The sequence below is a fragment of the Melanerpes formicivorus genome, unplaced genomic scaffold, assembly GCF_026170545.1.
Source record: "Melanerpes formicivorus ecotype bairdi unplaced genomic scaffold, bMelFor1.0.p_v2 SCAF_376, whole genome shotgun sequence".
NCBI lineage: Eukaryota > Metazoa > Chordata > Aves > Piciformes > Picidae > Melanerpes > Melanerpes formicivorus.
Window position 1 is genome coordinate 50,948 of NW_027142728.1, and position 21,916 is coordinate 72,863.

Sequence of the window (21,916 nt, forward strand, 5' to 3'; positions counted from 1 at the left end):
GAAAGGACCTTCAGGATCATTTAGTTCCAAATGGATTGAGTTGGAAAGGAGCTTCAGGATCATCTAGATCCATATGGATTGGGTTGGAAAGGTCCTTCAGGATCATCTAGTTCCAAATGGGTTGGGTTGGAAAGAAGCTTCAGGATCATCTAGATCCATATGGATTGAGTTGGAAAGGACCTTTAGGATCATCTAGATCCAAATGGATTGAGTTGGAAAGGAGCTTCAAGGTCACCCTAGATCCAACCTCCCAGCCAAGGGCAGGGACACCTCCCACCAGCCCAGGTTGCTCAAAGCCTCGTCCAGCCTGGTCTTCACCACTTCCAGCTCCTCTGGACCTACTCCAACAGCTGGATGACCTTTGAGGGCCCCTCCCAACCCGATGGTTCCCAACCTGATGGCTCCCAACCCTGATTCTGGGATGGGGTTGCCCAAGAGCGTGGGGCAGCTCTCCTGGCACCCATCACCAAGCAGGGACAAGGCAGCACGTCGCAGCAGGTCCCATCCCCGTGCACAGCTCCTGCCAGCCCCAGGATGTCCCAACCTCCCCCCTCCCAGGGCCAGGCCGTGCGTGCTGGGGTGCCAGGGCCACGTCAAGCCCATCAAGATGCACTTCAGTGGCTCTGGAAAAGGCTTTTGCCCCACGGAGGTTCTCTAATGGAGCTGTCGCTGCTGCCCTCCCCCCGCGCCGCTGGGCTCGGAGCTAATGCAGCACAGGGGCTGGGAGGGACTGGGGGCTTTGGGGGATGGGTCAGGGTTAACTGGCAGCTCCTTCACCACCACCACCACCCCGTGCCCTCACTGGAGAGGTGCTGGTTGGCAACCCCTCTGCCATAGGCATGGGGAGAACAGCTGCAGCTCCTCCAGGCTGGGCTTGAGATGCTGTGCAGGACAAAGTGGCTGCTCCTCTATTCCTGCCCTGTCCTTCCCTGCTCCCTCCCTCCCTCCCTCTCTCTCTGGAGGGACTTTGGGATCATTCCCCTCGGCAAGGAGATGCCAACCAGGGTGAGGTGCCAGCTGGGCAGCTTGGTGTGCCCATCGCTGGGGGTCCTGCTCCCTCCCGGACCGTGAGCTCTGGTCAGTCACCGGAGCAGGCTGCCCAGGGAGGTGGTGGAGTCCCCAGCCCTGGAGGGGCTCAAGAACCTGTGGCCATGGCCCCTGGGGCCAGGGTTTGGTGGCCAGGGTGGTGTTGGGTTGCAGGTTGGATGATTCATAGAGGGGTTTGGCTTGGAAGGAGCCTTCGAGATCATCCAGTGCCAACCCCCTGCCACGGGCAGCGACCCCTCCCACCCGCCCAGGCTGCTCAAGGCCTCATCCAGCCTGGTCCTGAGCACCTCCAGGGAGGAGGCAGCCACAGCCTCCCTGGGCAACCTGTTCCACCACCTCCCCAGCAACCAGTCCCAGCGTTCCCCCCCACCCTCGCTGCCAAGAATCCCTTCCTGATCTCCACTCTCAGTCTCCCTTCCTCCTGCCCCTCACCTGAAGCTCCTTCTCCTTTGCCTCCCCCATGGCTTCCACCTCCCTAACCCCCCGACCCCCACCCCCCCCCGACCCCCGCTAACTCCACACAGGGGCTGCCACCTCCTTTCACCGCCCGGCTCGCCCCTTCCCACCCCAAATAAAACGCTGGGGACCTTTAAGAGTGAGCAGGGGCGGGCTGGGGCTGGAGCTGGGGCTGGGTGGTGGTTGGAGGGGGCTGGGGTGGGGGGGGGAGAGAGAGCATCCTCCCTGCCCATTAATCTATCATGAGCTAATGTGTTTTTCCCCCATTTATTCCTTTGTACATCTCCGAGCTGCGCGCTCCCAACCACGCGCATCCCCCCCCCCCCCCCCCTTATATACACACACACACACACACACCCCCGGGGCGCGCTCCCGGCTCGTACCCGCGCCCGCCGCTGCCCGCCCGCCCGCCCGCCCGCTCGCTCGCTCGCCGCCCGCTTCTGCCTTCCCCTTCTTCTTCTCCCATGCTTGGCCGGGCCTGAGCATCGCCTCCCTTCCCCACCCTCCCCTCCCTCCCCTCCCTCCCCAGCCCCTCGACCCCCACCCCCCCCCTCTTCCTCCTCCTCCTCCCCGACCCCTGCTCTGCAAGAGAGGAGAGAAAGGAAGCCGAGGGGAGCGAGCAAGCAGAGCAGCGATGGGGAATACACCCTCCCAAGGCAGGTCACTCTCACTATGTGCATCCATTCTTAAGTAGCAGGTATTTTTTTGTTTCTTCGTGTGGGGTTTGGTTTTTTTCCGTTTTTTTTTCCCCCCTCCTCTTCTCCTTCTTCCTCTTCCTTCCTCTTCCTCCTCCCAACCTTGCCCGGGCAGCGGTCGCGAAGAGATTTGGGGGGTGGGGTGGAGCCGGTTGGCGGCTGCTGCTGGTGCTGGTGGTGGTGGCGGCGGTGGGAAAGGAAATCGTGAATCAATCGCTGCTGGCTCCGCCGGGAGCTGGAGTTTGCTGCTGGCTGGGGGTTGATAAAGCCAGGGGAGGGGGAGGGTGGGCGTGGGGTTGGGGGTGCTGGGGAGGAGGGGGTGGAGGGGTGGGGGGGGCTGTGAGCGGGGTTGGGGTGGGGTGGGGTGGAGTGGTGGGGATGTGGTGCTTTGGATTGAGGATGTGGTTGCCTTAGGCTGGGGATGTGGTGCCTGGACTGGTGGGGCTGTGGTGCCTGGACTGGTGGGGCTGTGGTGCCTTGGATTTGGGGCTGTGGTGCACTTGGGTTGGGGATGTTGTGCCTGGACTGGTGGGGCTGTGGTGCCTTGGATCTGGGGCTGTGGTGCCTGGACTGGTGGGGCTGTGGTGCCTTGGATTTGGGGCTGTGGTGCCTGGACTGGTGGGGCTGTGGTGCCTTGGATTTGGGGCTGTGGTGCCTGGACTGGTGGGGCTGTGGTGCCTTGGATTTGGGGCTGTGATGCCTTAGGTTGGGGCTGTGATGCCTTGGGTTGGGGCTGTGGTGCCTTGGACTATTGGAGCTGTGATGCCTTGGACTATTGGGGCTGTGGTGCCTTGGACTGGGGATGTGTTGTGTGGACTGGTGGGGCTGTGGTGACTTGGATTTGGGGCTGTGGTGCCTTGGACTATTGGATCTGTGGTGCCTTGGACTACTGGGGCTGTGGTGCCTTGGACTGGGGATGTATTGTGTGGACTGGTGGGGCTGTGGTGACTTGGATTGGGGCTGGGGTGTCTTGAACTGGGGATGTGTTGTGTGGACTGGTGGGGCTGTGGTGACTTGGATTGGGGCTGTGGTGACTTGGATTGGGGCTGGGGTGTCTTGAACTGGGATGTGATGCCTTATACTGGGAATATGGTGCCTGGACTGGGGCTGTGGTGCCTTATACTGAGGCTGTGGTGCCTTGGGTTGGGGCTGTGGTGACTTGGATTGAGGCTGGGGTGTCTTGAACTGGGGATGTGATGCCTTATACTGGGAATATGGTGCCTGGACTGGGGCTGTGGTGCCTTATACTGAGGCTGTGGTGCCTTGGGTTGGGGCTGTGGTACCTTAGACTGGTGCTGTGGTGCCTTATACTGGGGCTGTGATGCCTTATAGTGGGGCTGTGGTGCCTGGACTGGGGCTGTGGTACCTTATCCTGGAGCTATGATGCCTTATCCTGGGGCTGTGATGCCTTATAGTGGGGCTGTGGTGCCTTATCCTGGGAATGTGATGTCCTCCCCAGCACCAGGCAGACATCTGGGCTGTGGGATGCTGAAGTGGTGCTGCTGGTGGTGCTGCTGGTGGTGCTGCTGCTGCTCTCGGCGTTGGTTGATGCTGTTGCTGTTGCTGCTGCTGCTGTTGTTGTTGTTGTTGGGGCTGCTGTGCTCCGAAGGGATAAAGTAGCTGGAGAGCTACTGCCCTAGAAACCCCAGCCTGCCGTCTGGGAGCACTGGGGGGGTTTGGGGGGGCGGGGGGGGGGAAGCAGCTGAAAGAAGCCAAACCTTGTGCCTGGGGCTGCTTTTGGGGGCTCCTCTTGGTGCAGCTTTGTGCATATCCCCCCCCCCCGCCCCCAACGATCCTCTGCTGACCGAGCTGGGGCCGGATGCTGCCGGGGCTTTGGATCTCCTTTCCCTGCGAGCTTGGCGAGACAGATGGGTGAGGAGGAGGAGGAAGAGGAGGAGCAGGGAGGCTGCAGGCTGCTCTCCTACCTGTTCTCACCCCTCCTTTATTTATTTATTTAGATAGATAGATCGATCCCCCCCATCCCTGCCAGCCTCTGCTGCTGAGACACAAAGGGCAGGAGGAGCTGCAGGGCTGCAGGTTGTCCCTCTGGAGATGTTTTCAGCATCTTGGCTGGAGAAGGAGGGGGGGAAAAAACCCAAACAACCCCCACCCCCCCCCCCCAAATGTGGTGCATCCTGGGCTGGGTTTGGTCGTGGAGGCTGTGGGGAAGAGGGGGAGGTGATGAGGAGGGAAACTTAAAATAGCTCCAAAGGCTGCTTGCCCCCCCAGCCTCACCCAGCTGCTGCCTGGGTGCTGGGGGAAGGAGGGAACAGAGAACCCCCACGGGGGTCTCTTCCTCCCCTCCTCCTCCTCCTCTTCCTCCCCCCCACCCCCCACCCCCCCAATACGGTTTGTGCAATTCGGAGGTGGGTGTGCCCCCAGGCCACCGGCGCTGCCCTGCCCCTCTGCCAGCCTGGGTGGGTGATAAGGACACATGCCAGGGTCGGGGTGCCCCCGTTTTGGGGGGGGGGGCGGATGTCTCTTTGTCTGCCCGGGGCGGGGGGGGCGCAGCACCCAGCCTTTGCCCTGCAGCCTCTCCCCTCTTTGTTCTCTCCGTTTTCACCCTGGCTGTGGTGAGAGAGAGGCTGGGGAGTGGCCAAGCTTCAACGTGTGGCCCCCCCCACGTCCCCCCACCCTGCTGCTGCCTGGGTGCCAGCACCCAACTCCTGGGGAAGTTTGGTTTGGTTGTGCTTGGTTCCTGCCCCCCCCCCCCCCCCCCCCCCCGAGGGTTCATTCCGGGGGGAAAGGGGGGGTGCGGGGTGGGGTGTGTGTGTCACATCCAGCCAGCTCTTAGCTTAAGGATGGGGATGGATGAGGACCATCTGCTCAGCTGGTCCAGGCAGGGGGAGATGCTCCCTCCCCCGGCACCAGGCTGGGTCGGCACCAGGCTGGGTCAGCCCCAGGCGCACCTCGCAGCCTGCTCCGGTGGGAGCTGTCCCTGCCCACGGCAGGGGCTCGGAACTGGAGGGTCTTGAAGGCCCCTTCCAACCCAAACCCCTCTGGGATTCTCTGACCCCTATGCCCCCAGGCTTGCTCCAAGCCCTTCCAGCACCCCCCAGCCCCTGGGGGGGGGTGCCGATGCTGGGTTCGGTCCCTTTGGTTGCTCCGTGGCTGCTGCTGCTGCGGTGCGAAGGCAGCCCGGGGGTGGGGGCAGAGTCCCCGCACGGCCCGAGCAGCCCCACCGGGGGCTCTTCCCTCATTTTAATGAGGGACACATTTCCAACCCGCTAATTATTTCCCCCCAGGCTGCCCCCCGAAGGCTGCCAGCTCTCGCACGCCGCTGGAAATGGCTTCGTGCTCCTTCCGACGGGCACCCAGCGCCCACGGGGAGCTACTGCTGGGCAGGGCTGCGCTGAGCTTCCCCTCCCCACACAGCGGAGGAATCTGGGAGGGGGAGTGGGGAATGAGGAGCCCCAGGTCCCGGCAGAGCTGCCGCAGGCTCGGTGGCTTTGTGCAAAAGGAGCTTTGGGCTTGGTCGGGAGCTGTCCCCTCCCGCCCGGGTAGGATGGGCAGGGAGGGAGGCTCCACCGCTTTGGGGTCTCTGGGATGCCCACCCTGTGGTCTGGGAGATGCTCCTGTGTGCCCCCGGCCTCGGGAGGGGAGAGTGGGGGTGGGGTGGGGGGGGTGGGAGGCAGCCTGGCTGGGTCTGGCTGAGGGAATGATGCTGAGAGCTGGAGTGGGAGGTGGTGGTGGTGCTTGGGGGGTGGGGGTGGTACTGCTGGCACCAGGCTCAATCCTCAGTCCCCAGGCAGGAAAGCCACAAAGCTTCCCCAGTCTGTGCCTTTCCCCCCTCCCTGGTTTGGGGCAAGCAGGGTGAAGGCTTCTCCCTGCTGTGCTGGGGTGGGAGTGAGTGTGGGGGGCAGGAACCTGCTCCATCCTGCCTGGACACCTCCAGCCTGCTGGAGGAGGACACAGCTGCCCCCCTCCCTCCCTTCTCTGCTTCCCTCCCTCCCTTCTCTCCTTCCCTCCCTCCCTTCTCTCCTTCCCTTCCTCCCTTCTCTCTTTCCCTTCCTCCCTTCTCTCCTTCCCTCCCTCCCTTCTCTCCTTCCCTCCCTCCCTTCTCTCCTTCCTTCCTCCCTTCTCTCTTTCCCTTCCTCCCTTCTCTCTTTCCCTCCCTCCCTTCTCTCCTTCCCTCCCTCCCTTCTCTCCTTCCCTCCCTCCCTTCTCTCCTTCCCTCCCTTCTCTCCTTCCCTCCCTCCCTTCTCTCTTTCCCTTCCTCCCTTCTCTCCTTCCCTCCTTTCCTTCTCTCCTTCCCTTCCTTCGGTGCTCACCAGCCCAGCCTGGTGGGAAGCCCCCACCCCATCCCTTCCCCTGCAGCCTTTCCCACCAGCAAATTCTCCCTCCCCAAGCCTTTCCATGGGATCAGAGATGCCCCAGGTGCCCTTTTGCTGCTGCACAGACCCAGGTGGGTGCTGCTTTGGCATCCCCCCCCCACCCAGGGTCACTTGCCCGGGGAGGGGGCTGAAAGACCCCCGTGGCCACATCTGCTGTGGGGGAGAGGCACAGCCCAGCAGTGCAGGGGTTAATCGGAGCCATCGATTCTCCTCGTTGCCATGCATCGATCCCGGCCCGCTGCCTGCCTCTGTGCCCCAGGGACCGGCCTGGCAGGAAGGGACAGCGCTGAGCCACGTCCCACAGCAGGCTTCGGGGGTGCAGGGAGCATCCCAACGCAGCTGGGGCCTGGGGGCCAGGCAGGGGGACAAGGCCAGGCTGGTTGTGGGACCCACCTTGGGGGTCAAGAAGAGGAGGGGAAGGGGGTGTGGGTGTCTCCAGGGTGCTGTGTGCAGGGGTGAGTCCTTGGGGGCTCCTGCTGCTAGCGTTTAGAGGCTGAGGGAGCTGGGGGTGTTCAGCCTGGGGGTTGAGGAGGCTGAGGGGAGACCTCCTGGCTCTCTCCAGCTCCCTGAGAGGAGGCTGGAGCCAGGTGGAGGTTGGTCTCTTCTCCCAGGAGGTAATCAGGACAAGAGGAAATGACCTCAGGTTGCACCAGAGGAGGCTCAGGCTGGAGATGAGGAACAATTTGTGTCCTGCAGGAGCGGTCAGGGACCGGAGCAGGCTGCCCGGGGGAGGCGGCGGAGTCCCCACCCCTGGAGGGCTTCAAGAAACCTCTGGCCATGGCCCCTGGGGCCCCTGGTTTGGTGGCCAGGATGTGGTGCTGGCCTCAAGGACCTTAGAGGTCCGGTGGGAGGTGTCCCTGCCCACGGCAGGGGCTTTGGAAGCAGCTGATCTGCAAGGTCCCTTCCACCCCCCCGAACCCAGGAGGGTCTCACCCAGCAGCCAGGCTCCACCTCCAGCACCACTTGTGGGGCTGGGGAAGGGTCTCACCCAGCAGCCAGGCTCCACCTCCAGCACCTCTTGTGGGGCTGGGGGAGGGTCTCACCCAGCAGCCAGGCTCCACCTCCAGCACCACTTGTGGGGCTGGGGGAAGGGTCTCACCCAGCAGCCAGGCTCCACCTCCAGCACCACTTGTGGGGCTGGGGGAGGGTCTCACCCAGCAGCCAGGCTCCACCTCCAGCACCACTTGTGGGGTTGGGGGAAGGGTCTCACCCAGCAGCCAGGCTCCACCTCCAGCACCACTTGTGGGGTTGGGGAAGGGTCTCACCCAGCAGCCAGGCTCCACCTCCAGCACCACTTGTGGGGCTGGGGGAGGGTCTCACCCAGCAGCCAGGCTCCACCTCCAGCACCACTTGTGGGGTTGGGGAAGGGTCTCACCCAGCAGCCAGGCTCCACCTCCAGCACCACTTGTGGGGCTGGGGGAGGGTCTCACCCAGCAGCCAGGCTCCACCTCCAGCACCACTTGTGGGGCTGGGGGAGGGTCTCACCCAGCAGCCAGGCTCCACCTCCAGCACCACTTGTGGGGCTGGGGGAGGTTCCCAACTCATCCCCACGAAGCTCTTCAGCTGGAGATGGCTGAGCTGGTGCCCAGTTCTCCCCCCCCCACCCCCCCACCTCCCCTCCCCACCTCCCCCACCCCCCATCCCCATCTGCTGTGCTCTGCTCCTTTCTCAAAGGGCCTCATTAACCTCCCCAGCTCCTGGCTGTGGCAGGCTGCAGGTGCAGCAAGGCTGAAGCTCAGCAGAGGAGCTGAAATGCTCATCACACCCCCCCCCCCCCCCCCAAAAAAACCAAACCCCACATCACTGATTTGCTCCTCAGCACCCAATAGGGGGGGGGACACAATAAAACTTTGCTGTCAGCTGCTTTGATTTGATTTCATTTTTCATGTGAGGATTAGGGTTGGGTTTTTTTTTTTCCCCTCCCCCCTCCTCCTCCTCCTCCCTTCCATGGTTTCCACTTTCAGGGGAAAAAAAAATGCAAATGAAGAATTTTTGTCCTTTTCTTTTTCTTCTTTTTCCTTTTTTTTCCCCCCCCTCCCCTTTTCCTTTCCTCTTTTTTTTTTGGCAGATGGGTTGATGGAAGGAGCTGGCTGAGGGTGGGAGGAAGAGGAAGGGGGTGGGAGGGACACACAGACAACTTCTGGCTGCGTGGTGGTGGTGGGTTTGTGTGTGTGTGTGTGTGTGTGTGTGTGCTCCCCTCCAACCCCAGCCCCCAGTGCTGAAATGTTCTGATGGCCACAGGGAGGAGGGAGGGAGGGAGGAAGGAGGGAGGGAGGGAGGGAGGATGGAGGGAGAGAGGGAGGGAGGGAGGGAGGATGGAGGGAGAGAGGGAGGGAGGGAGGGAGGATGGAGGGAGAGAGGGAGGGAGGATGGAAGGAAGGAGGAAGCTGCCTTTGGGGCTCCCAGCACAGCTCTCCAGGCTGGGAAATGGGAGAGCTGCACTCCAGTCCCAAACTGGGGAGCAGTGTTCCAGCCTAGCTGGGTGTCGAGGGGCAGCTCCTCTTCCAGTCCCAACTCCCTCCCACCCCCACCCCAGAGCACCTTGCTCAGGTCCCTGCCCTCTGAAAGGGACATCCAAGCCAGGCTGGGTCATGGGGATGGATGGATGGAGGGATGGAGGGAGGGAGGGAGGAATGGATGGATGGAAGGATGGAGGGAGGGATGGATGGAGGGAGGGAGGGATGGATGGATGGAAGGAAGGAAGGAAGGATGGAAGGAAGGAAGGAAGGATGGAAGGATGGATGGAGGGAAGGATGGAGGGAAGGATGGAAGGAAGGATGGATGGAGGGAAGGATGGATGGAAGGATGGAAGGATGGATGGAAGGATGGAGGGATGGATGGATGGATGGAAGGATGGAGGGATGGATGGAGGGATGGATGGAAGGAAGGATGGATGGAAGGAGGGGGGGATGAAAGGATGGAGGGATGGATGGAGGGATGGAAGGAGGGATGGATGGAAGGAAGGATGGAGGGATGGATGGAAGGAAGGATGGAGGGATGGATGGAGGGATGGATGGATGGAAGGAAGGATGGATGGAAGGAGGGGGGGATGGAAGGATGGAGGGATGGATGGAAGGAGGGGGGGATGGATGGATGGAGGGATGGATGGAGGGATGGATGGAAGGAGGGATGGATGGAAGGAGGGATGGATGGAAGGATGGAGGGATGGATGGTAGGAGGGATGGATGGAAGGAGGGGGGGATGGAAGGATGGAGGGATGAATGGAGGGATGGAAGGAGGGATGGATGGAAGGAAGGATGGATGGAAGGAGGGGGGGATGGATGGAAGGAAGGAAGGATGGAGGGAGGGATGGATGGAGAGAGGGATGGATGGAGGGATGGATGGATGGAGGGATGGAAGGAGGGAGGGATGGAGGGATGGATGGAAGGAGAAGAGGATCACAGAATCACTTCAGTTGGCAAAGACCTTTCAGAGCACCCAGGCCAACCCCTCTCTGGCTCTACCAAGGCTGGGGCTAAAGCAAGGACCTCAGCACCACATCTCTGCCTCTCTGAAACACCTCCAGGGATGGGGACTCAGCCTCCTCCCTGGGCAGCCTGTGCCAGGCTTGGAGAACCCTTCCAGGGAGGTTTCCTCTCGTGTCCAACCCAAGCCTCTGCTGGAGCAGCTTGAGGCCATTTCTCATCCTGCTGCTTGTTCCTTGGGTGAAGAGACCAACCTAGCTCCAGCCTCCTTTCAGGGAGCTGCAGAGAGCAAGGAGGTCTCCCCTGAGCCTCCTTTTCCCCAGGCTCAACACCCCCAGCTCCCTCAGCTGCTCCTCCCCAGCCCTGTTCCCCAGACCCTTCCCCAGCTTCCTTGCTCCTCCCTGGAGAGGCTCCATCCATGACTTCCCAGCACCATGGCCCTGGCCCTGGCTCCAGCCCAGCCTGAGCACAGCCCCTTTGGTGCTGTCACTCCAGAGGGAGCTTAGATAGTTAAAGAGCAGCCCCCAGAGGGGATCTGAGCAATGCTCAGCAAGAGATGGAGGGTAGGGGGCAAGAGGCTGGGGCCAGACTCTGCTCAGCGGTGCCCAGGGACAGGGCAAGGGGCACAAACTGGGACCTAGGAGGTTTCAACTTGAGCTTGTTGGGTGTGAGGCTGCTGGAGGCCTGGAGCAGGCTGCCCAGAGAGGTTGTGGAGTGTCCTGCTGTGGAGAGCTTCCAACCCCCCCTGGGCACTGTGCCCCTGGGCATTGTGCCCCCGGGCATGGTGCTGTGGGTGCCCTGCCGGAGCAGGATGATCCCCAGAGGTCCCTTCCAGCCTCCACCACTCTTTGATTCTGTGAAAGCCCTGCTCCAGCTGCTCAACCTCTGGCCTTGCTGACTCCTCTCCCAAACTTCCCCAGGGGCTCCAAGTCCTGCTGCTCCTCCCAAGCATCCCCTCACTCGCTGCCGGCTCCGCGGCTCAGAGCTGGGGAGGGGGAGCTCAGAATCCATCTGCCAGTGGCAGGGCTGAGCTGGGTGGCACAAGCAGCAGGGTGTGGAGCAACCACCTGGCACTCGACTTCCCTTCTGGGGCTGCCACCCCGCTTGGCAAGGGCAAGGTTGGGGCTGGGGAGGAACCGAGCCCTGCTCCAACTCCCGCGGTGGTTGGAGCGGCGGCGCTCAAGGTTGGGCTTTGGCTCAGTGGTTTGATGCTAATGAGCCACTTCTCTCATGCTCCAGAGAGAGGAGGGGAGGGGGAAAAGTGTCACTTTGGATCTTGGTGCATGGAAAAATACAGCAGCTCCCACCCACAGCCAGAGCTGGATCCCTGGGAACGAGCGTGGGGAAGCAGGCAGGGGCTGGAGGGAGCCTGGGCTGGAGGGGCTCTGCCGAGCATCCTGAGCTCACCTCCTGCCCAGCAGGAGCCCAGGCTGAAGCTCTCCTGCCTTCAACACCCAGTGAGCTGCTAGACCTGGACCCAAGGAGCCCTACATTTGATCCCCTTCCCACATCCCATGGCTGGAGACCAGCCCAAACCTCCCAGGGCAGGGCTGGAAGGGCGACGCCGGAGCTTGGTAGCTCCCCTGAGCATGGGAGCCTGGGATGCCTTCAGCAGGCAGGAGGGCAGGGGGGTGACCTCCTGCAGGTGCTGCAGGGGTGGTTTGGATCATTTCATGGCATCACAGAGTTGTCTGGGTGGGAAAAGCCCTCTAGGATCATGGAGTCCAACCACTAAGCCCAGCACCACCGTGGCCACCAAACCATGGCCCCAGGTGCCATGGCCGCTCCTTCCTCCTTGGATAACTTCTTGCCCCTGTGTTTCACTTGAGCTTCTTTGGTGTGAGGCTGCTGGAGGCCTGGAGCAGGCTGCCCAGAGAGGCTGTGGAGTCTCCTGCTCTGGAGAGCTCCCAGCCCCACTTGGATGTGTTCCTCTGTGAGCTGCTCCAGGTGCCCCTGCTTCAGCCAGGGGGGTTGGGCTCCACCTCCAGAGCTCCTTTTCCACCCTCACCCCTCTATGATCCTATGACTCCTCCTCCAGCTGCTCCTGGGAGCACCTAGGGGTGGCCAGGCAGCTTGGGCAAGGTGTCCCTTGGGATTTGTGGAGGTGTTCTGGGGAAGGGACATCAGTTCATGGCTGCTTGGAGCATCCCCAGCCCTGGCTTTCCCTCCATGATACAGGGAGCTGCCAAGCCCAGGAGGCTCCCAGAGAGCCCTTGCCTCCCCTCCAAGAGGCCTGATTCCAGGGCTTGACAGGGTGGAGAGGACCAGCAGAGCCTCCTTCCCCCCCATACCTGCTCCATTTCTCCCTCCTCCCTTCCCTCCCACCTCCTCCTCCTCCTCCCCCTCGCCTTCACTGCTTCCTTTCAACTCTCTCTGTGGTGTGGGGAATCAAAGAGCAGCAGCACTTTGGGAGTCTCAGCCCTTCCTCATCTGCTGTGCTGCAGGAAAAGCAAAGTCTCCAAAGGACACTCAAGGACACTGAGGTGGAGCCTTCCCCACTCCTCTCCTTGCCTTCCTCCTCCTCCTCCTCCTGCCCTGCAGAAAGCAATGCCCTGCCCCTGCCCCAGAGCTCCTGGCTCCTTCCCTGCCTCCAGTGCTGGGGAGCAGCATCTCCTCCATGCATGATGTCCCTCAGGGCCAGGTGGCCTCTGGAGCTCTAGGGCAGGGCCCTGTGCTGCTCCCTCAAGGGCTGCAGGAAGGTGCCAGAGCAAAGAAGGACCTCTGCTCCCGCTGAGCCCCAGGCACTCAGCACCCAGGGGATGCCTTTGGTCTGGGTGCTGCCAGGTTTTCCATCCCCTAGGAGGCAGCAGGTCCTGGAGCCAATTTCTTGGCCACTTTGCAGCCTGGGGTCCCAGCCAAAATCACTCCAGGGAGGTTGTGGTGCTCCACAGATAAATGCTGAGCTCCTGGCTGCTGGCACTCCCAGCTCTGCACTCTCTTATGTCCCTGCCACACCTGGGGAAGCCAAGGTGCTCCTGGGGCAAGTCCTTGGCCCGAGGTCAGGGAGGGGGAAGCAGAGGCTGCAGCTAGGAGCTGGGATCTGTTCTGGGTGACCTGCTCCAGGTGGATCCTGCTCTGGCAGGGGGGGCTTGGACTCGATGACCTTTCAAGGTCCCTCCCAACCCCTAAGATTCTGTGGTTCTGGGATCTGCTGCCAGGTTCTTGACTTGGCAAAGTCCACATCAGGGGCAGCACTGCCCACTGGAACCCACACCCCTCCCCCCCTGCCCTTTCCTACCCCCCTAGCACCAAGGAAAGTATTGGACCAGGCTGCCCAGGGGGGTGGTGGAGTCCCCATGCCTGGAGGTGGCCAAGAAACGAGTGGCCACGGCCCCTGGGGACATGGTTTGGTGGCCTTGGTGGTGCTGGGGTGATGTCTGGACTCAGTGAGGGCTTCTCCAAGCCAAACAACTCCATGATTCCAAACTCCTGAGGCTGAGCTTGGAGGTCCCCATCTGCTTGGTTGTTGTTTCCCCTCCCACCCCCCTCCACGGCAAGTGCCAAGAGGGAGCCACATTTGTCCCCCCCTCCTTCTCTGACAGCCACCAGAAGAGCTGTGTGGGGTCCCTCAGGCCTCCTGGCAAGCTGGGGGAGAGGAAGGAGCTTCCTGAAGGTAGGGGAGGAAAGAAAGGAGCTGGAGGGAAGTCGTTTGGGAGAGGTTTGAGGCTGCAGCAGGGTGGGGGTTGAACTGGGAAGCTGTGAGGTGTAAATGGGGAGGAGGGAAGCTGCTCTGCCACGGCCCCCGTTGGTGTGTGGGGAGGGTCACATCTCCTGCCTTTTGCTGTGCCCCTGGTGCTGAGGGAGGGTCCCCAGGGCTGGGGGAGTGTCCTCAGGGCTGGGAGAGTATCTCCAGGGCTGGGAGAGTGTCCCCAGGGCTGGGGGAGACTCCTCAGTGCTGGGAGAGTATCCCCAAGGCTGGGAGGGTGTCCTCAGTGCTGGGAGAGTGTCCTCAGTACTGGGAGAGTATCCCCAGTGCTGGGAGAGGGTTCCCAGGGCTGGGAGAGTGTCCCCAGGGCTGGAAGAGTGTTCTCAGTGGTGGAAGAGTATCCCCAGGGCTGGGGCAGGGTCCCCAGTGCTGAGAGAGTATCCCCAGGCCTGGGAGAGTATCCCCAGGGCTGGGAGAGTGTCCCCAGTGCTTGGGAAGGGTCCCCAGTGCTGGGAGAGTGTCCTCAGTGCTGGGAGAGTATCCTCAGTGCTGGGAGAGTATCCCCAAGGCTGGGAGAGTGTCCTCAGTGCTGGGAGAGTATCCCCAGGCCTGGGAGAGTATCCCCAAGGCTGGGAGAGTATCCCTAAGGCTGGAAGAGTATCCCCAGTGCTGGGAGAGTATCCCCAAGGCTGGGAGAGTGTCCTCAGTGCTGGGAGAGTATCTCCAGTGCTGAGAGAATGTCCCCAGGGCTGGAAGGGTGTTCTCAGTGGTGGGAGAGTATCCCCAAGACTGGGGGAGTGTCCTCAGGGCTGGGAGAGTATCCCCAAGGCTGGGAGAGTGTCCTCAGTGCTGGGAGAGGGTCCTCAGTGGTGGGAGAGTATCCCCAGGGCTGGGGCAGGGTCCCCAGTGCTGGGAGAGTATCCCCAGGCCTGGGAGAGTATCCCCAGGGCTGGGAGAGTGTCCTCAGTGCTGGGAGAGTATCTCCAGTGCTGAGAGAATGTCCCCAGGGCTGGAAGAGTGTTCTCAGTGGTGGGAGAGTATCCCCAAGGCTGGGAGAGTATCCCCAGTGCTGGGAGAGGGTTCCCAGTGCTGGGAGAGTGTCCCCAGGGCTGGGAGAGTATCCTCAGTGCTAGGAGAGTATCCCCAGTGCTGAGAGAATGTTCCCAGGGCTGGAAGAGTGTTCTCAGTGCTGGGAGAGGGTTCCCAGGGCTGGGAGAGTGTCCTCAGTGCTGGGAGAAGGTCCCCAGTGCTTGGGAAGGGTCCCCAGTGCTGGGAGAGCATCCTCAGTGCTAGGAGAGTGTCCCCAGTGCTAGGGGACCCCCCCTGGCTTCCCACCCTACTCTTGCCAGCAGGATCCTCGCCCCCCCTGTGCTAGGTTAGGGAGGTCTCCTCCTGTCCCCAGGCTCTGGGCGGGTTGGCAGAGCTGGCTGGGAGGGGAGGAGAGGTTCCCTGCGTCCTGCTGGTCACCTTGTTGGGGGCTGCTGGGTTCTGCAAGCCTCCCAGCAGCAGCAGCAAATCCTCTCCTAGGTGTTTGCTGGCAGCTTACAAAGCACAGCATCAATAATTCAGCCTGCCCTGCAATTCTCCAAACAAATGAATAAAGCTCTCTTAAGCAGAGGGTTTGCCACTCCCCTCTCCTGCCTCTCCTCTCTCTCCTGCTCTGCCTTGAAGGTTTCCTTCACTCACTCCAGCCCGGGGGAAATCCACTCCCTTGGAATCCACACCCCGAGGGATGTGCCCTGCCCCCGGCCCCGGCCAAGCGCTGCCCGTAGGGGTAGGGAGGGAGCTGCGTGGCACAGCCCCCCCCCGAATCCCACCACGGAGCCGGGGGCTTGGCCAACTTCCAGGCACCCTGGGAGCATCCCCAGCGCCAGCACAGTCCCCTCTCAGTGCCAGGCCTTGGGCTGCCAGCCACACCAGGGGTTGGAAGTGGCACCCGGCCGCCCGGCTGCCCTCCTCCTCCTCCTCGGCAAAGGGAGGTCTGCCCCGTAAGGAATTCCTGGACTCCCCCCAGAGCTGAGCCCCGAGGGCAGTGACGGAAGAAGGGAGGACAGCCAGAGCAGGGCCGGGCTCGGGGTGGGGAGGGGACAGATGCCCTGCAGCCCTGGGGAGCCCTTGCAGCCCGCAGTTGGATGTTTCCAGCAGCCAGGGGTGTGGGCTTGGAGGCCGGGGCAGAGCCCAGCCCAGCTCCCACTGCCCTCTTTCACCCCCAGATGCTTTCTGCTGCTGCTCTTCTCTCTTTTTTTGGGGGGGTTTTGGGGTTTATTTTGTTCTGGTTTCAGACCCCTGCTGTGTTTTGCTTGCTCTATTTGTTTACTCCCCTCCATCCCTGGCAAAGTTTCCCTCCTGGATCCCCTTCATTCATGAATCTCCTCCTTTCCTGTCCCTAACCAGGGCTCGATGGAATTGCAGGAGGGAAGAAGCCAGGACTCTGTTCCCTCTGTTTAAAGTCTCCAGGTCAGTACCAGGGGCTGGGGGCCAGCAGCCTCCTCCTCCCCACCCTGCTTCTTTCCACGTTTTGATGTTGGCTCCTTCCCCAAGCCTCTGCTGGGTGCTGGGGTCATGGTGGGTGAGGGAAGCACCTGGAGCTCATTTCCTGGGTGTTTCAGGCCTTGGGTGCTGCCTGGATTCTGGTTTGAAGGGATGAGGAAGGCTTCAGCTCCCACCCTGCTTGCAGGGCAAGGAGGGGGATTGGAGCTGGGGATGGTTTTGGAGCTGGGAATGGTTTTGGAGCTTGGAAGATGAGGAGAGGTTTGGAGCTCCCAGAGCTGGCTGTGCCTCCAGCCTGGAGAGGCAGCTCCCAGCTGCTGGGAAGAGCAGCAGAAGCCATGGATGGGCCACAGGCACAGCTTGGTTTGGAGCTGGAGATGGGTTTGGAGTTGAGGATAGGTTTGGAGCTGGAAGTGGCTTTGGAGGTGGAGATAGGTTTGGAGCTGGAGATGGTTTTGGAGATGAGGATAGGTTTGGAGCTGGAAGTGGTTTTGGAGCTGGAGATGGTTTTGGAGGTGGAGATAGGTTTGGAGCTGGGAAAAGGTTTGGAACTGGAGATGGGTTTGGAACTGGAGATGGGTTTGGAGCTGGAGATGGTCTTGGAGCTGGGCATAAATTGGAGCTGGGGATGGGTTTGGAGCTGCAGAAAGGTTTGGAGCTGGAGATGGTTTTGAGGTTGGAGATGGTTTTGGAGCTGGGGATAGGATGGAAGCTGGGAGTGGTTTTGAAGGTGGAGGTGGTTTTGGAGCTGGGAAAAGGTTTGGAGCTGGGAAAAGGTTTGGAGCTGGAGATGGTTTTGGAGCTGGGGAAAGGCTTTGGAGATGGGAAAAGGTTTGGAGATGGGGAAAGGGTTTGGAGCTGAGGATAGGTTTGGAGCTGGGAAAAGGTTTGGAACTGGGAAAAGGTTTGGAGCTGGAGATGGTTTTGGAGCTGGGGATAGGTTTGGACCTGGGAAAAGGTTTGGAGCTGGGGCAAGGTTTTGGAGCTGGGGCAAGGGTTTGGAGCTGAGGATAGGTTTGGAGCTGGGAAAAGGTTTGGAGCTGGGGCAAAGTTTGGAGCTGGGGCAAGGGTTTGGAGCTGAGGATAGGTTTGGAGCTGGGAAAAGGTTTGGAGCTGGGGAAAGGCTTGGAGCTGAGGATAGGTTTGGAGCTGGAGATAGGTTTGGAGCTGGGGAAAGGTTTGGATCTGGGGCAAGGTTTGGAGCTGAGGATAGGTTTGGAGCTGGGGATAGGTTTGGAGCTGAGGATAGGTTTGGAGCTGGGGATAGGTTTGAAGCTGGGAATGGGTTTGGAGCTGGGGAAAGGTTTGGAGCTGGGGAAGGGTTTGGAGCTGGGGAAGGGTTTGGAGCTGGGGAAAGGTTTGGAGCTGGGGATAGGTTTGGAGCTGGGAAAGGTTTGAAGCTGGAGATAGGTTTGAAGCTGGGAATGGGTTTGGAGCTGAGGAAAGGTTTTGGAGCTGGGGATAGGTTTTAAAGTTGGGGATGATGTCTGCAGCTGGTGGCATCACTTTTGCTCCTGGAGGAAGCAGCTCTTTCCCCACCAGAGGCTACATCTTGCAGGGTTTGCCAGGTTCTCCTTGCTGGGCTGGGGAAGGGGAAAGCTTTGCGAGGGGGCTGAGGAGAGGAAGCTGCTGGCTCCTGGGAGCGAGGCGGAGAGGCAGCTGCCTGCTGTGGGAGTGTGGCTGCCTCAGCAAGGCTGTGAGAGGGGAAATGTGGTGGAATCTGCTCAGCAGCAACCCTGCTGGGTCTGTCACAATAATAGATTTGATTTTGGTGGCATCTGTCGGCCTCTAATGGGCTGGGTGTTGACACTGCCACAGCTGCTTCCAGCAGCTCAGCACAGATTTCAGCAGAGCTTTTGCAGGGGGGTGGGGGAGAGCTTGAGAAGTGCACCCAGGGCCTTGTCAATCAGGGGCAGCAGCTCCAAGCTAAACCCACCCCAGCAGCAGCAGCAGCAGCAGCAGACCTGGCCCAGGTGATGGAGGAAACCATCTGCCTCCAGAAATAGCTCCAACGACATCGAAGCTCTCCCAGAGCCCAGCCCCTGAGAGCCACAGGCACCACTCAGCATCCCTGGAATCCCTGAATCCCAGGGGCTGGAAGGGACCACTGGAGATCAGCCAGTCCAACCCCACTGCCCCAGCAGGGCACCCACAGCAGCTCAGGGAGGGGTTGGAAGCTCTCCACAACCTCCCTGGGCAGCCTCCAGGTATAGAAGTCCCTCCTCAGGTTCAGGTGGAACTTCTTATGCCCCCTGGAAGGACACCAACCTGCACCATTCCCAGTTCCTCCTGCTTCTATCTTATTTATCTCAGGGTTTGGTGCCCTCTTGCCCTGGAGCAGGGAGACTTGGCCAGCACAAAAGGTCAGGGCAGCTCCAGCAGCCTCTCCGTCCACCCGTGGGGCTGTGCCTGGCTGCCTGGCAACTGAATGCCAGCGGAGGGAGGGCAGTACTGGGGGTGGAGAAGCTGAAGGTGGAGGAAATGGAGCCTGTAACAGTCGGGGGGTGCCAAGGGGAGGGCTGCTGGGCTGTAAAACCGAGGTGCTGGAAGAGCAGGCAGGGCTCCGATGGGGTCTGCTGCCTCGTTGAGTGGCAATGACCAAGTGGTCCCAACAAGGCCCTGGGGGGGAAGTGGGATGTGGAGGCAGCATCCAGATGGGATTTGCCCTGGGCACCAAACACAGTTCTGGCTCATTTGCCACCCCCAAAATTACACATCCAATTAACTCGCTGGCTCTGAAGCTCCTCCACGCCTGCCCCTCTGCCCCCTCAGCTCTGCACTGCTGCTCCCTTGGGGCCCATGTGGGAAGGAAAAGCTTGATGGAAGCTGTGCCCTGTGGCCCATCCATGGCTTCTGCTGCCCTTCCCAGCAGCTGGGAGCTGGCTCTCCAGGCTGCAGGCACAGCCAGCTCTGCTGGTGGTCATTGGGGATGGCTGCCAGGACCTGCTTGGTGCTGGTGTTGAGGGGGGAAAGTGATCCTGGAGGTGATGCTTGGGTGGCATTCAGCTTGCTGAGGGGGGAAAGTGATCCTGGTGGTGCTGCTTGGGTGGCATTCAGCTTGCTGAGGGGGAAAGTGGTCCTGGTGGTGATGCTTGGGTGGCATTCAGCTTTCTGAGGGGGGAAAGTGGTCCTGGTGGTGCTGCTTGGGTGGCATTCAGCTTCTTGAGGGGGGGAAAGTGGTCCTGGTGGTGCTGCTTGGGTGGCATTCAGCTTCTTGAGGGGGGAAAGTGGTCCTGGTGGTGCTGCTTGAGTGGCATTCAGATGCCTGAGGGGGAAAGTGGTCCTGGTGGTGCTGCTTGGGTGACATTCAGCTTTCTGAGGGGGGAAAGTGGTCCTGGTGGTGCTGCTTGGGTGGCATTCAGCTTCCTGAGGGGGGGAAAGTGGTCCTGGTGGTGCTGCTTGGGTGGCATTCAGCTTCCTGAGGGGGGAAAGTGATCCTGGTGGTGCTGCTTGGGTGGCATTCAGCTTCCTGAGGGGGGAAAGTGGTCCTGGTGGTGCTGCTTGGGTGGCATTCAGGTGCATGAAGCACCTGGAGGGGTGAAAAGCAGCACAAAGAGGATGGCTGAGAGGAGGGGGTGAAGGTAATGGGGGAGGGTTGGTAGAATTTGTGGGGTCCTGAGTAGGATCTGTTTGGTTTGTGGGGTCCTGGGGTAGGATTTGTGGGGTCCTGGGTAGGATCTGTTTGGTTTGTGGGGTCCTGGAGTAGGATTTGTGGGGTCCTGGGTAGGATCTGTTTGGTTTGTGGGGTCCTGGGGTAGGATTTGTGGGGTCCTGGGTAGGATCTGTTTGGTTTGTGGGGTCCTGGAGTAGGATTTGTGGGGTCCTGGGTAGGATCTGTTTGGTTTGTGGGGTCTTGGGGTAGGATTTGTGGGGTCTTGAGTAGCATCTATTTGGTTGTTGGGGTCTTGGGTAGGATTTGTGGGGTCCTGGGTAGGATCTATTTGGTTGTTGGGGTCTTGGGTAGGATTTGTGGGGTCCTGGGTAGGATCTGTTTGGTTTGTGGGGTCCTGGGGTAGGATGTGTGGGGTCCTGGGTAGGATCTGTTTGGTTTTGTGGGGTCCTGGGTAGGATCTATTTGGTTGTTGGGGTCTTGGGTAGGATTTGTGGGGTCCTGGGTAGGATCTGTTTGGTTTGTGGGGTCCTGGGGTAGGATGTGTGGGGTCCTGGGTAGGATCTGTTTGGTTTTGTGGGGTCCTGGGTAGGATCTATTTGGTTGTTGGGGTCTTGGGTAGGATTTGTGGGGTCCTGGGTAGGATCTATTTGGTTATTGGGGTCTTGGGTAGGATTTGTGGGGTCCTGGGTAGGATCTGTTTGGTTTGTGGGGTCCTGGGGTAGGATGTGTGGGGTCCTGGGTAGGATCTGTTTGGTTTGTGGGGTCCTGGGTAGGATCTATTTGGTTGTTGGGGTCTTGGGGTAGGATTTGTGGGGTCCTGGGTAGGATCTGTTTGGTTTGTGGGGTCTTGGGTAGGATTTGTGGGGTCTTGGGTAGGATCTATTTGGTTTGTGGGGTCTTGGGTAGGATCTGTTTGGTTGTTGGGGTCTTGGGGTAGGATTTGTGGGATCTTGGGTGGGATCTGTTTGGTTTGTGGGGTCTTGGGTAGGATCTATTTGGTTGTTGGGGTCTTGGGTAGGATTTGTGGGGTCCTGGGTAGGATCTATTTGGTTATTGGGGTCTTGGGTAGGATTTGTGGGGTCCTGGGTAGGATCTGTTTGGTTTGTGGGGTCCTGGGGTAGGATGTGTGGGGTCCTGGGTAGGATCTGTTTGGTTTGTGGGGTCCTGGGTAGGATCTATTTGGTTGTTGGGGTCTTGGGGTAGGATTTGTGGGGTCCTGGGTAGGATCTGTTTGGTTTGTGGGGTCTTGGGTAGGATTTGTGGGGTCTTGGGTAGGATCTATTTGGTTTGTGGGGTCTTGGGTAGGATCTGTTTGGTTGTTGGGGTCTTGGGGTAGGATTTGTGGGATCTTGGGTGGGATCTGTTTGGTTTGTGGGGTCTTGGGTAGGATCTGTTTGGTTTTGTAGTGTGTCTTGGGTAGGCTTTGTTGTGTTTTTAGGCTCTTGGGTAGGATTTGTGTGGTTTGTGGGGGTCTTGGGGTAGAATTTGCAGGGTCTTGGATGGGATCTGTTTGGTCTGCAGGCTCTTGGGTAGGAGCTGTTGTGCTTCCAGGCTCTTGGGTAGGAGCTGTTTGCTTTGTGGCGTCTTCCCAAGCCTAGAAAAGACCTTTCCCATCCCCCTGCCCAACCCCAGCCGTGTGCCAGGGGCTGCAGTCTCGGCAGGAGCTCCCTGCCTCCAGGGCACGACTCTTGGCTGAGTGGGTGTTTGGCTTCCTGAAGGACATCCTGCCTTGGTTCAGAGGTGGGAGAGGAGGCTCTGCTCAGCACAGGCTGCCCCAGCCCCGTCCTGCACCTTTGCTTCCCCTCCTGTCTGCCTCCCTGACGCCTCAGCTTCCAGCGATCAGATCTTGTTCTGCCTTTTGTCTGCACAAGATTAAAGAGCCCCCACTCTGAGGGGCTGCAGCCCCGTGGAGGTGAGCAGCTAGACAGCCAGAAGGTCACCCCTCAGCCACGGAATGATGGCAGCTAATGAGCTTGTCTCCTGTGGAAGGCAAAAAGGAAACAACAAAGGTGGTTTTGACCTCTCCTGATCCCCTGCTCAGGCTGACAGGAATCAGCTTCCTGCTTTCATCCCACCTCGGGCTCCGGCAGGGACGTGGCTCAGGGTGAGCCTGGAGGCAGCCAGGGAGGATTTCAGTGAGCCAGGGCTTGGGTTGGCTTGGAAAAGACCTTTCAGGGTCACTGGGTTCAGCCTTTAGCCCAGCACTGCCA

The 21,916-nt window shown here is 60.4% G+C and overlaps 1 protein-coding gene across 1 annotated transcript in view; it reads left to right on the forward strand.

Moving 5' to 3' along the window:
* Positions 1-2,104: 2,104 nt before the first annotated feature.
* SRCIN1 (SRC kinase signaling inhibitor 1) overlaps positions 2,105-21,916 on the forward strand; it is a 100,041-nt gene continuing 80,229 nt past the window's right edge. The window contains 1 exon segment of the mRNA XM_068170403.1: positions 2,105-2,159. Coding sequence (XP_068026504.1) covers positions 2,138-2,159 — 22 coding nt within the window. The 5' untranslated portion in view covers positions 2,105-2,137.